The sequence below is a fragment of the Poecilia reticulata genome, linkage group LG19 (genome assembly GCF_000633615.1).
Source record: "Poecilia reticulata strain Guanapo linkage group LG19, Guppy_female_1.0+MT, whole genome shotgun sequence".
NCBI classification, from domain to species: domain Eukaryota; kingdom Metazoa; phylum Chordata; class Actinopteri; order Cyprinodontiformes; family Poeciliidae; genus Poecilia; species Poecilia reticulata.
In genome coordinates this window covers 19,134,143-19,147,138 of record NC_024349.1, presented here as the reverse complement: position 1 = coordinate 19,147,138, position 12,996 = coordinate 19,134,143, and the positions used below count along the sequence as shown (strand labels likewise).

The following is a 12,996-nucleotide window of genomic DNA, read 5'->3' as shown; positions in this document are numbered from 1 at the left end:
GACAGCAGCAGATGGTGGAAATCGATGTCAACAACCGACTCTTGTTCTCTTCTCCTGTCCAAATGAATAAACAGCTGAACAACACTTAAACGCCACAAAACGCATACAAAAATTTTTTTCTCATCTCGGTTAAATACACATTTGCAGGAGTTTTAAAAACAATAACGACCATCATGTTGACATCTAAAACCGAGCGCACAGAGTTAACATCGAATTTGAGGCTTTTGATTCAGCGTTYAAGTCARTGAATCAATGTTTATCCAGCGACTGAAAGGTGAAACAAAAACAAAAGCAAAAAAAAAATCAAATCAAGATGAGCTGCTAAGGACAACCAGAACCCACTTGCCGAAGTTAATTATTAGAACTATAACTAAAGATAACCCGACAGGTGAGCCCTGCTCCTCAGACATTCTGTGGAACGTAATGAAGCGATTAAGAGGATACATGCAACAAATTTAAACATTTAATTATTTACTCTCTTTGAATCAGCTGGTTATGTGAAAATTCATGTTAAGGTGAATCTCACTGACAGCAGTGGGAGGTTGAAGTGTTGCATAGGTCACTTTAGAGGGGAATAGATATTACATTCTAACACATTTAATAATAAACGCTCCTATATAGGTTATTTTTTGCCTCGTTCAAGCCTCAGCTAAGTGGGTCGAATCGCCCTTTCGCCTGCTGTTATTCAAATCGTTCATACATCCAAACCCAGCAGACTGCATACGTTTGCTAGGTTTTAACAATGTTTTTTTWAAAAAGATTTTTATCTCCGTCACTGAGGTGGCTCTTCGCATTAAGCGCCAGAGTTTGGGGATCATCACTTTAGAGCACCTACGCATTTTAAGGACTTAACATTATGCGAGAAAGTACCCCATATTTTCTATTTGTTCATTTTATCATTCTAAGTTTTCCAATTTAGCTCTGATGCATTAGCTTGAAATCCCTGTGGCCTGGAAGAGAGCATCCGAGAGGCTAAGCGCCCGCATCGCTCTGTATCCCTGTATTGTAATTGCCACCATCCCTTATTGATCACACTGAAGAACCCATGAAGGCTAATGTGATTTCATTAAGATGCAATCAAAGTGAGCTATTCCAAACAAACACGCGGGAGAACCGGGCCCTAAAGTTTCACTGCAACAACCTCTCCCAGCCTGGGAACGGTGGAAATCATTGAGGCACTTAGAGCTTTTTCCTAATGGTTTTTCAATGATTTGCTCTCAGCTAATCCCTGAGAGTTCACATCAGGTAAATTCACAACAAAGTTAAGAAGAAAAAAAAAACGTAGTAAATCAGGTGGGATGAAATGTTTCGGATATAAAATTGAATCTAAAATGACGGCRTGTAAGAATAAAGCAGGGCGCTTACAGAGACAATAGAGCGCAAGTCAGGAAACTCCGAGCAAATGAAAAGCTGGCTTCCACAGCCAGAGGGAAAACACTCCGGTGTGTTTCTGCAAGCAGAGCTGCATCATCTGTCTCCAGAAGCTGGTGAGTCATCAAAAAGAGGCAGAGGCACCATGTGGTGATACGGTCGGAGACGCAGAGTTACCGCAACGTCACAGCTGAGACTGAGAAATGGAAACAGGCGATGCTCAGAAGCAAACAAAATGTGTTTCATCAAAACAAAAGGATTCCTCAGACTAAATCTGAAAAAAAAGGAAAAAAAGAAAAAAGAAAAACGTAGCTCGGTGCGAAGTGCAGCAGAAAAAAAGCAAACATCTGTATGTACCCTGTCCCTGCCAGCAGCTGCACAAGTATTATATCAAACACCAAAGAGAAAACACTTCAAGGGAAGACRAAAATAAAACTAGAGCATCAGCTGCTGGGTAAACAGTGTGACAAATTAAAAGATCAACTTTTTAAATATTATYTGATTCAGGTGGATTCAGTTATTTAGCAGATGGGAGGGGCTTCATCACGAGTCAGATGTAAAGCTAAGATCAACTCTAGCTTAAGCTAGGCTCCATCTGGAGTTGGAACGGAGAGATTTTTGCCCACTTTTTGCCCATAGACTTCAGAAGTGAATGTTTATGTCAGTCCTACTGAGGCTTCAGGGAACTGGAACAGAAAACAGTGGTGCTGCTCATTTCACGCATTTTGAGTAACCGAGTCACTCAAAATGCGGCGGTCTTCAACAAAACATTTCAATGTGTCAATTTGTCACCTTCACAACTTGTGATTTGTTGTAAATTCACACGCTCAAGTGGTCCAGAGTGAGACAAGAAACAGAATAATTGGAAACGACTCGTGCGTTATGGATTGTTGGAAAAATAATATGCAGGAACAAAACGAGAGATTTCTAATGCTTCCTCAATAAAGTAACCATCAACAGAAGTAAAATCATATCCAATTGTTCAGCAGATATAAGTAGGAGGGGAAAAAACAGCAAAGTGTAGGTACAAAGCAACACATGCATTAGCAAAGGGGAGAACATTTAGATAAGAATACAAATAATCCATTTACATTTACTCCAAACTAYGCTTTCTGGAACAGAGAACAGAGCTGTTTTGTCTCATCTTTGATTTCCAATGCAATCGTCTCTGCTAAAGCACAGCCCTTGAATTTCTACCTCTGAGGTTCCACCAGAGCGGCAGGCAAAACGCGTCGACCCCTTACCGTACTCTATGTCGTAAAACACGATGAACTTCTGCCAGCGCAGCTCCTCCACCAGCGTCAGCATGACGTTGTTGAGGCGTACGGGCGGCCGGGCTGCCAGCGTGTAGCGCTGCCCTCCGGGGCTCGGGTTGAACTGGCAGGCCGTCCTGGGGGAGCCGTCGCCGTTCCTCTGGATGTACAGGTGCGGGATGTGCATGGCGTCCGTCAGGGACTGAAGGGCGCTGGCCGAGGCGCAGCCTGTCGAGGTGACCAGCGCCAGGATGCCCTGGTTCATCAGCTCGCAGGCTGCAAYGGGAGACAAGAGAGATAMAGTATAAATAATTCCTCAATTTCCAGAGAAATAGGACAAACAGAGCCCAATGACATCACTAGAGTATATTATGGAGGCTAAAAATGAAAGTTAAACTACAAAAACTATTATAATTGATGCGTTTTGTATGCTGGGAGATTTTTCACCTGCAAGTTGCCAACCCAAATTAAGTATGATTTACTGCAGGAATAGAAACCAAGTTCCTTCTCATCYTATCACATGAGACGTTTCAAAAGAAGAGAACAAAGTGGCCTTCACAGATTTCAACAGAACCCTGACTGCAGGTGTCCGCTACCCACYGCATTTCATCTTAAAAWGGYAAAACCCAGGAAAACACATCTGACTGCGCACRCACAAAACATGGATGTAGACATATGATTCAGTGTGGAAGWAGCTCACTGCTGYAAACAGACGATCTAGACAGAAAACATCAAACAGCCTTGAATTGAATCTTCACTAAAACTCAAAAATGTGATGTTATTAACCAGATTTAGTAACCTGACCTGTTTCTGAGGATAGAAACTAGCAGAGGGATTAGTGAGAARCAGCAGGCGGTTATAGATCTTGGCTGGACATTTCTAGTCCTCTCGCAGCTTCAGTTGCTTCTATCTGAACCACGACTTTGGGTGTTAAAGAATTTTTAAAATTTCATCACTTACATTTTGCTGCCAGTTTTCCATATTTATAGTTTTGTGTGGAATCTAAATTGAAATGTGTATGTGAAGATGGTTAACTAACTCGCGGCTGCAGACCAAATTTAACTTTGGGTACAAAAAAATAAAATAAAATAATGTCCTTTATGATAGTCAAAAGTGCCACAGCCAATTATGAGGCATTGAAAAAAAAATCAGAAAAGGTCATAATTTAAAGCAATTGTGGCAAAAATGCCAACCAWAATAAAATATAATTTGTTGTGGAAAATTAAAAAAAATCATATGATGCTGTGCATTTTGATGGAACACGTTTATTATTTAATAAACATGTTTATTTTCTATAGTTATTGCAGTCGCAAGCAAAATTTTAATTACATTTCTGGCAGTTATTGTAAAACCAATATCATCCCAAAATCTACATGAATATTAAAAACAAAATGAAAGCACTGATAAGAAAAAAAAAGAGAGAGAGTTCAGAAATAAGTTTACATTCTAACTTTAATACCAAAATCCATCGACTCTGTGCGCTGTCAATGCAATGCGCAGAGTTCATTTCTCTTGCTGCTATTGGCTTTTATGTCCTTCACATCTGTTTTTTTTTCTTTTTTTAAAGAAAAATAGATTGAGACAGAAGAAGGCAAAGAAGAGTGGATGTGAACTTTTTTTTTATTTAAGTCATATTTAAAGTTCTGCGTTTATTTAATTTACCATAAGAAATGTAAATCGGAAAATGAAAAAAAGTAATCTTGTGTCAGAGTTGGGTCTTCATCCAACTCTGACACCTTTGCTCGAATCAACAGCTCTGATGTAAGATGCACAAACCAACAYGGTTCTTAAACCGACTTGCTTTTAAGAAAAAACATATAGTGGATAACTCAGCCAGGCAGCTCTTTTCCCTGCAGTAAAACACRATCCTCAGAGCTAGACTTTCATCCGCACCATTTTCCCACTTTCTGGCACCACCTGGATCATCTCTCACCTCTGCACATTATATAAAAAGAAAAAAAAATCATAGTTCAAGTTAAAGAGCTAAACATGTCTCTTTCTGCCCACAGACAGCTGAGGAAGCTAATCCTCCTCTTGGAGCTCTTGCTTTAAAGCAGGTACGTCAAACTGTTATAAGAACAAAAAAATAAATAAAAAATGACAGAGAAAGCAACAAAAACTGCACAACACATTTGTATCTCTTCCCCAAGGCTATGTACGCATCTTTGGTTCTAACAAATTACTTTAAAGTACCAGCAGGACGGGACACAGTTTGAAAAATCTAATCCGTCCAGATTTTATCAGGATAAAACCCACAAACTTCCCTCTATTCAGTTTGAAATGTATTCAATTTTGTTTATGGGAAAATTTGTTCTGGTCTATTGCAACCAAAAGGTATGTTTGGTACCAAAACAAAGCATCAAATCACTGAAGGGACATCCTGCCAACAGTAAAGCACAGCAGTGGCAGCATCATGGAGCTGTTCATCTTCCTCTGGGACTTGGATGCTGATTTTTTTCCAGATGCTTCATCTTTTGGCACGACAACAAYCTGAAGCATTCACATTGCCACAAACACAAAGTACAGGCGTTCAGAGAACCAGACCAAAGAGTCGAGAACTGAATCCAAAAGAAAGTCTSAGGGCTAAACTGAAGAGGGAGCTGCACAGATTCTGTAATGTTTTTAYTAAGTCAATCTGCTTCAAAGTAAAATAATTCACCAAATTATTTTTATGGGATTTTTTACCCCATGCAATGTCTCCAATATGTTTCAATATATGTAGAAGAAAAAAACCCTGAAATTATTCCGCTTTCACCCCAAACAAATTAAATCCTTCAAAGTTATTTCTCGAAAAGAGATTTCTTCTCTCTTATCGCGGATTCGATGTCCGTCGTTGGTTTTGGTTTCACCTCAAGAAAACTACTTCCAAACAACTTTGAGTTCCCAACATCAAACCGGAGCCGCGCGGAGGCTCTTTCACCTGCAGTGTTCAGACAAAAAGGTGTAGTTTAAGCCTTTTAGACGCCTTTCATCTCCAGTTAGAGCCCAAGTTTCTCTGCAGGAGAAGATCTGTCCGGACTAAAAGGTCAAGAAATGCTTCAAAGGACAGCAGGAGTGTTATGACTGAGCTCCCACAAGGGGAAAAGATGAAATGGAGGGAAAAAAAGAAGAAGAAGAGGCATCCGTGCTGAGGCAGAGGAGCATAAAATGAAGGCTGGTCGCCTTCAAGGAAAAAGCAGGAAAAAACAGCAGGAGAACAGCTGGCAGGTCGCAGGAATCCTGCTGCTTAATGTTTGATGAGTCAAACTTGGCTGAACCCRGGCTGACTCCCTCAGAGCTGAGAACAAACCGAGGACACGAGATCATCAACAGTCAGTCGCCTAAGTGCACCGAATCCATCTTTATTATGTGAAAGCTTCTGCTTTAGAGAGCAGCATCGTCTGCGTGTCTGTGATTTTTTTTTTTTTTTTTACAGGAAAAAAAAATGCAATCAACCGAACTAATAGTTTTTAAGATAACGGGACAAATGTCGCCTCTGACACAGGATCTAATGAACTAAACTCTGATCTAATTAGCAAGAAGTTAGTTAACAAAATAAAACATGTTTTTGTTTTTCTGCCAGCCACTGTCTGGATGAGACCAAGATCATATTCTGAGCTCAGTTTATAATTATAAAATCAGATGCAACCACTAGATGTGAATMTTTAAAAGCTGCATGAAGTCYTCAAATAAGTTTTGARGAACACGCTGCACCGCTTTGCAGCATTTTTCTGTTCGCAGCTCTATTTTCACACGTTTATGAATGTGAGCTTCAAACGAGTCTATAAACAGGCCAGGTGTAGTCCTTTGAAAAAAATAAATAAAAAACTTCTCCTGGAAGCAAAATACATATTCAGAGAAATATATTTATGCAAATATGCCAAAAAGTCCCCAAATTTCTTGACAGATGAAGCGTATTATTAATAAAGACGCTGAAAAAAAGAAGCCACGGGTACAATTTGTATGCAGCTTAGTCCATTTGTCAACCAGCAAATGGACTGGTGCTTCGATTCCAGAGAACATCCAAGCTAAGCCTTTAGAGGTGTCCGCTCTAAAAAAACTGAACCGATTACATCCTGATCAGTGGCCTGCACAGGAACCAAATTATTTCCAAATCAGACCGTCCCTTTTGGGCGCGGAGCTGTTTTGATCAGTCTGGTTAAAAATGCATTAGCCGCAACAGCGGCGRTAATTAGGAGCGAACCCTGAAACAAACTGGAGGCACTTTGAAATAAATCACAGTGTGTTGCCACAAGTAATATTCACCTTTTCTTCAGCTGGCCTCAGACGAGGGAATAAACATTAATAATAAATGGCCAACATGACTGTCAACTCAAGCTCCATCAAAAAGATGTGGTTTATTATTTTTTTTATTTCCACTAAAGCAGTGGTGTCTAACTTCAGTTGTCAAGGACTGGTTTAATGCACGTTTAGATTTTGATCCACGCTCAATTCAGACGGCTGAATTACCTTCGCAGCACATCATTACGTTCCGCGGAGGACTGCTGATCAAATATTCATTTGGTGTGACGAACGGGGGGAAGCGTCTAAAACATGAAGGACACCAGCGCTTGATGGCTGACTTTGAAAACTACTGTACCTGCGTCACSGGAAAGTTTATGTCACATCTGCAGCGCGCCATCAGTCAGGCCCTGATTAAAAGGAAAAAGAGATTTTCGTGGTTTGGCTGCGGGCTTCGGACCAGCTGAACTGAAAATTACGCTCAAACTCCGACTTCACCATCAAATATTCACACATGATGGATTCGGGCTTTAAAATTAGGCCAGCAACAATATTTTAGCAGGAATTGTAATTTACAATTTAACTTRCAATGTAGTGTGAAAAGAACTGATCCTCAAATCATTCATTTAAATAATTTCTATAAGTTAGCTTTTTTTTTTTTATAATTATTCTTTGACTAATGTTTTAACTTCATAATAAATTTCAGTAGAGTTGAGATGGACTAAAGTTGTAGAATAGTCTCAATTACATTCATTACTGTACAATACTCAATTTCAACAAAAAAAAAAAAACGGAAGGGTCTGCCTTGAAAACCAGCACAGCATTTGGCAGGCCTCTTTAAAGCCCTTTATGTCCTAAATTTTAAATCTCCACCTGGATATCTTTGCTTATTTTAATTGTATGCAGTTCTTTAATAAGTATATTTGCACATGTATCTATAATAACTGGAACTTTCAATATCCAACCAGTTATTTTTGCAATTTACCGTCTACTGAAGGAGCGCCCCTCAGATTAACTTCACTYCCTGCTACAGTGGGGGTGAAATTACCGTAATAACCCKATATTGGCTGGAAAGCGCAACGTCTCATCTTTCAGAAACCATTGGAATTTTTCAGATAGCGCAAAGCGTGGAGGAATTACGGTTCGCCGACGCTCCATTTARTACTTAGAGGTTTAAATGGCAACCTGCGGGCCACATGTAGCCTTCAACAGACAAAAACGACAGAGTAAATGACTGATACCTTAAGAATGTTTTATTTTATTTTTTTGCAAAAGACAATTCAGAGCAAACACCGGACACGGCAGCTACAAACTCAATGACAGTAGSATACCTAAACTATCAGGGAYAGCCTTTAGGSCTAACAGTCAGATCACTCCGTCAGTKGATGGAAGAAGTGAAAGCATAAATGTGCTTCTCCTTCCTTACCGGCCTGGCACAGACTATTTGCATGTCCACCATTCAGTGCTGAACAGGTAATGTACGGTGAACTACCRCTGCTCCTTCACATCTGCACATTGCCTCCCTGTAGCTCGGAGAAATGAGGTTCATGATAGCTGCGGATTTGAAAAAAAAAACAAACAAAAAAAACAAAACACAAAGCTAAAAACAGACCAAATGAGGTAGAAAGCTAATTCAGCCYGAGTTKAACAACRTAAGTGAAATTTCTGTCACAAGCACTACAGATTGCAAAAACAAGAAATAAAAACTAAACAAAGACCACCTGACTCTAAACCGAATTGGTTTGAGCCACAGATGCATTATGGGACGGGAGAGAGAACAGCTTAGCTTTAGAGGTATCACATATTTTTCCAGTATTCCTTCACTTACCAGCGCTTGACTTAAAGAAAAAAAAAAAAAAAGCTCCAGGAGAGATCATGACTTTCATTTATGTCTCTCCACAAGAGAAGAACAATCACCTGGTTAATGAGGCTCGGAGCAGCGGAGACTCCGACTAGCAGTCAGTCCGCCTCTGAAATCATTGAGCACCAATTAACACAGCACACCAGAAAGGGACTAATAGGTTCGGAGGCTTTAGATGCACAGTGCTGGTGGCTGCTAAGATAACTTCTCTCGGCAGCTGGCTAAAATGATTTGGGCTGCGACGTGACTCAGTTGCTCTATGAGTCCGCAGTGAGTCACGGTTTCATCTGTGCTAAATGAAGCCAGCACAATATTTAGCTGGAGCGACTCCCTGTGCATCCTAATGACACTTACAGAGTGACTTGGAGCAGACGGCGGGAGACAAAGAGCATTAGGGCTGGGAGAAGACAAAGATCTCCCTCCCTCCACCCGGCTCCTCATTACTGGGATCTCTGGTCAATATCTTGCTCCTAAATTAGCTTACATAAATAAAGTATACTCCTCTTACCCTTCAGCAGAGGGTTATGGATTTAAATAACATTCCTTTGCATTTCATTAAGTCCTCCCAGGCAATTTGGCATGACTGTTATAGATGATGGATCAGCGTTTGACGTTACATCTAAACACCACATGGACAGTCACAGTAGGAATCATTTGTTCAGGATTTAAGATTGTCCATCTGTATAAACTGTAGTCAAAAAAAAGACATGTATAAATAAGTGTTGCCATTAAAAAAAGGAGCCTGGTCAAATCCTAACATCCATTTCCGTTACATGGTCACAATTGAGCTGTATTGCTTTGGGAACTTTAAACAAAGCGGCGCAGGGCATCGGAAAGAAACCATTATTTTACATCTGCTGACAACGATCCTTGGATGCAGCTGTTCTCTCCCCTACACTAATTTCAAGGATCGTGAACAAGGATCGTTGTTCACATTTTTATGTCCGACGTCTCCCCGCTTAAGAAGTGTAAACTTCTGAGGCAGATTGTCTTTGCTACCGTCTCTCAGGGTTCATCGACCAAATGGAAGACGCTGAAACAGGGAAGAAGCCTTCTTTCAGAGGTCAGAAGAACATGTGACGAGAGGCAGGACTGAGCAGGTACTGAGGATTTGGAAATAGAAAAGGTCCGGCATACCTCATCGTCAATCCAGTGCTGTACCTGCCCTAGACTTTCACTCATCAAAAACTTAAAGCAAACTTACAGATGTGTCGAATCAGATATGGTATAACTGGGAGGGGTATGGATTTCCCATGACCCGTTTGGTTGCAGAGGGCTTGTCGGGAAAGTCAAAAGCTTAGCAGCATGTTGATTCAAAGGTAAGTTAAAGACATTAACATGGTAATGCAGGATGACGATGTTGAAACCTTGTGAGGCGCTGAAACACCTCTGAAGGTAGATTCTGACCTGATGAAGCATTGTCAATCTTCAAGCAAAAATGCGTTGGCCCCATTGTGCCTACCTGATCTGGCTTATTAGGCCTCGTCAGAAGTTGAAGGCATGCTTCAGAAGGTACTTTGCCAACTTCCTTTATTGGTCTGTTTTTTGAAACATTAAATAATGCAAACTATGTGTTTAAGATGTATTTAGTCAAAATATGAAGATGCAATGTGCAACATCTGTCAACACAGGTCAAAACAGTTGCGTTCAGAGGCGCCCTGAAGTGAGGTGATTTTACGGACACTAGAGATACGGTTGATATGTGTCTAATAACGCACGCTATTGCTAGGATGATGAGCTTAACAGCATCGGCTGTCAAGAAATGTGTTTATATCCCCAGCTGTGCTTTTACTTGATCAAAAATTCTCCCAGTGCGTTCAGGACAATGTTTCGTTCAACCCTCTTGAGCCAAAAGGGTTGAAGTAATTATTCATGAAAAAATAAATATGACAGAATAAGTGGTACCTTACAGCACAATAAATGCAAACATTACTGATTCTGAAATACTCCATAGGTCGTTTTTTTTTTTTTTAATAATAAAGTATATTCAGAGTTTCAGTATTTTCTTGTAGGGATATTATTAAAGATGCTACAAATCTTTAAAAAACTGCAAGTAAATAAACCTCTTTACCGGAGGTTTAGTGACAAATTACGTTTTCCTTATTCGAGACTTTAATGTGAATGTTGACGATGTGAACGGCATTGTGAGGAGATACATTAAAATTGGACATTCATTTTCCTTTAATCAGTGCTAAAAATCAGTCATCAATAATCAATTAATTAAACATTCAGGATTTTGAACTCGGTGAGGAGACAAGTGGCAAAACCCAGAGAGCACTAAAGTTACCAAACGCCAACGGCAAGCACAAACTCTGCACTCAAACACTTCCTGAACCAGGAACCTGTCGGCTTACATAAAGAATATTATTTCACCTGAACTCTGAAAGCAGACAATCCATTAACCCCTTCATGTTACCATATGTGGTCAAGTTGTTTTTATTAACATATGGAGAAACCAGGATCCAATATCACATCAAAACTTTAAGCCTGAAGTTCTGCATTTGAAGAGCAAATGCTTCATGTTTCTTCCAAGCCAATCAGGTCAAAGATCAAATAATAATTTGGTGTGGTTAATCTGTCAGGCCTGCTGATTGAAGCACAAGTTTACTCGACTGTGAAGTTGTCAGCAGGAATATTGTCACTTCACGTCGCCCACCTGAAGCGACATCAAGCTGAAAATAAACAAAAGGAGCACCAAGTCAAATAGGGTTAATTTTAGCTGCTTTTAGTCAACCAGACACAAAACGCCCAATGAGGTGTTAGGAAATATTTTCTCGTTATCCACACTTTCTACAGCGCATTCAAGTTCCACTATGGTACTGTGTTTATTGTGTTTTCAGGACTGATGTTTATTATTTGGTCCTATCCGAAACTTTCCAAGTAACATTAACACCTTTCAAAATTTTAAGTAATTTAATTGCTTGATTATGGAGTGCAGAGTATCCAACTGTGGCGGCTAATTTCGCCTCCAAAGTTTCCCCAGTTTGCATCTCTGTAGGCCGTGCCGCACAATAGGACGGGAAATTAGATTTCAGATGTTCCGCACGGAGGGCAGGGGCACACATGATCAATAAGTAATGAAAACAGATACAGTCGATGGCCCGTCAGAGGAAAACAAAAGGATTAAAGCTGCCAGGCAGCACCTTCTTCAACAGATCTGCAGCACAAGATAAAGGAGGAAGACGAGAGGAGAGACATGGCTCCCGTTTCATTATTAACTCGCATTTTCACATTATTTTCTTTGGTGTACACCGCTTTCATGGCAGTGAGGATTTATTTTGATCTATGCGAAGACGATGGGCAACGAGAGAGACGTAGAGTGACTAGCGTGACCCTATTAAGGGGAAGGACTGTTTTGTTGCAACTGATTGTATTAGGAAAATGAATGCTAACTTCAGCCGATGCACTTGCCAGGAGACGCTTTCACCGAGACGAATGACGAACGACACGGACAGCAGGAGGTTTGTCAAACAGAAATGACTCAGCTGGAAGGTAGAAGTTCGCATCAAATGGAAATATTTAAGTGAAAGTGAAATGAAACTCTGTCATGAATTTATGCAAACCTTACCGGTCAGGTAAATGTTGACATTTAATGTTAAAATAAATCAATATTCAGCTATCCCAGGTTTCATAAAGAAATCTTAAAAACAAAAATTTGTAAAAAAAAAAAAAATGTTCTCTATTAACTGTATTGTACTCATCTCGTCCATCTTTTTCATCTCATCCTCAGTTTGTCTCCTTCCCTCATTTCTTCAGGGTTTCTATTTTGTTGAGGTTTCTTTTTATCTTCACACTGTGTGAACCGTCCTTCTCCTCCCTCGTCACTTAACACTTCAAATTCTGAACTTTTCTTTCATGTGCCATGTTCTATCTTGATAAGCAAGACCAAAAGTCGAGTGGAGTTTTACCACCAATCGCCACAAGGGGCCCTCCAGTTCAGCTTTGCACAAATTATTATTTTTTTTTTTAGTATTTTCTTATATATTGTTGTAATGGAACATATCCAAAACTCAGAATTTAAGCAAAGAAACCAGCCTCTGACAAATATATACAATTTTAACAAAAGGGCATAATTACTATGTTTTCATGCACTAAAAATGTATTTTCCCTTTAGAAGCGTACTCTGTATTTTACTGGCTGTTTGTGGAAGATCCCTCTTTTTTTTTAAGTCAATGCTATCTATAAATACAACATTTTGCTTCAGTTTCCAATATGTTTTGTTGTATTTTATAGTGAATTTTATCATAGTTTGCAGAACAGCAGAAGAGAAATGTAATAAACTTTATAATA

At 39.8% G+C, this 12,996-nt stretch overlaps 1 protein-coding gene across 1 annotated transcript in view; it reads right to left on the bottom strand.

The window, feature by feature from the left end:
• The window catches only part of grid1b (glutamate receptor, ionotropic, delta 1b), a 457,252-nt gene that overhangs the window by 192,605 nt on the left and 251,651 nt on the right, over nt 1-12,996 (bottom strand). The window contains exon 2 of the mRNA XM_008437664.2: nt 2,616-2,900. Coding sequence (XP_008435886.1) covers nt 2,616-2,889 — 274 coding nt within the window. The 5' untranslated portion in view covers nt 2,890-2,900. The remainder of the gene's footprint in view (nt 1-2,615; nt 2,901-12,996) is intronic.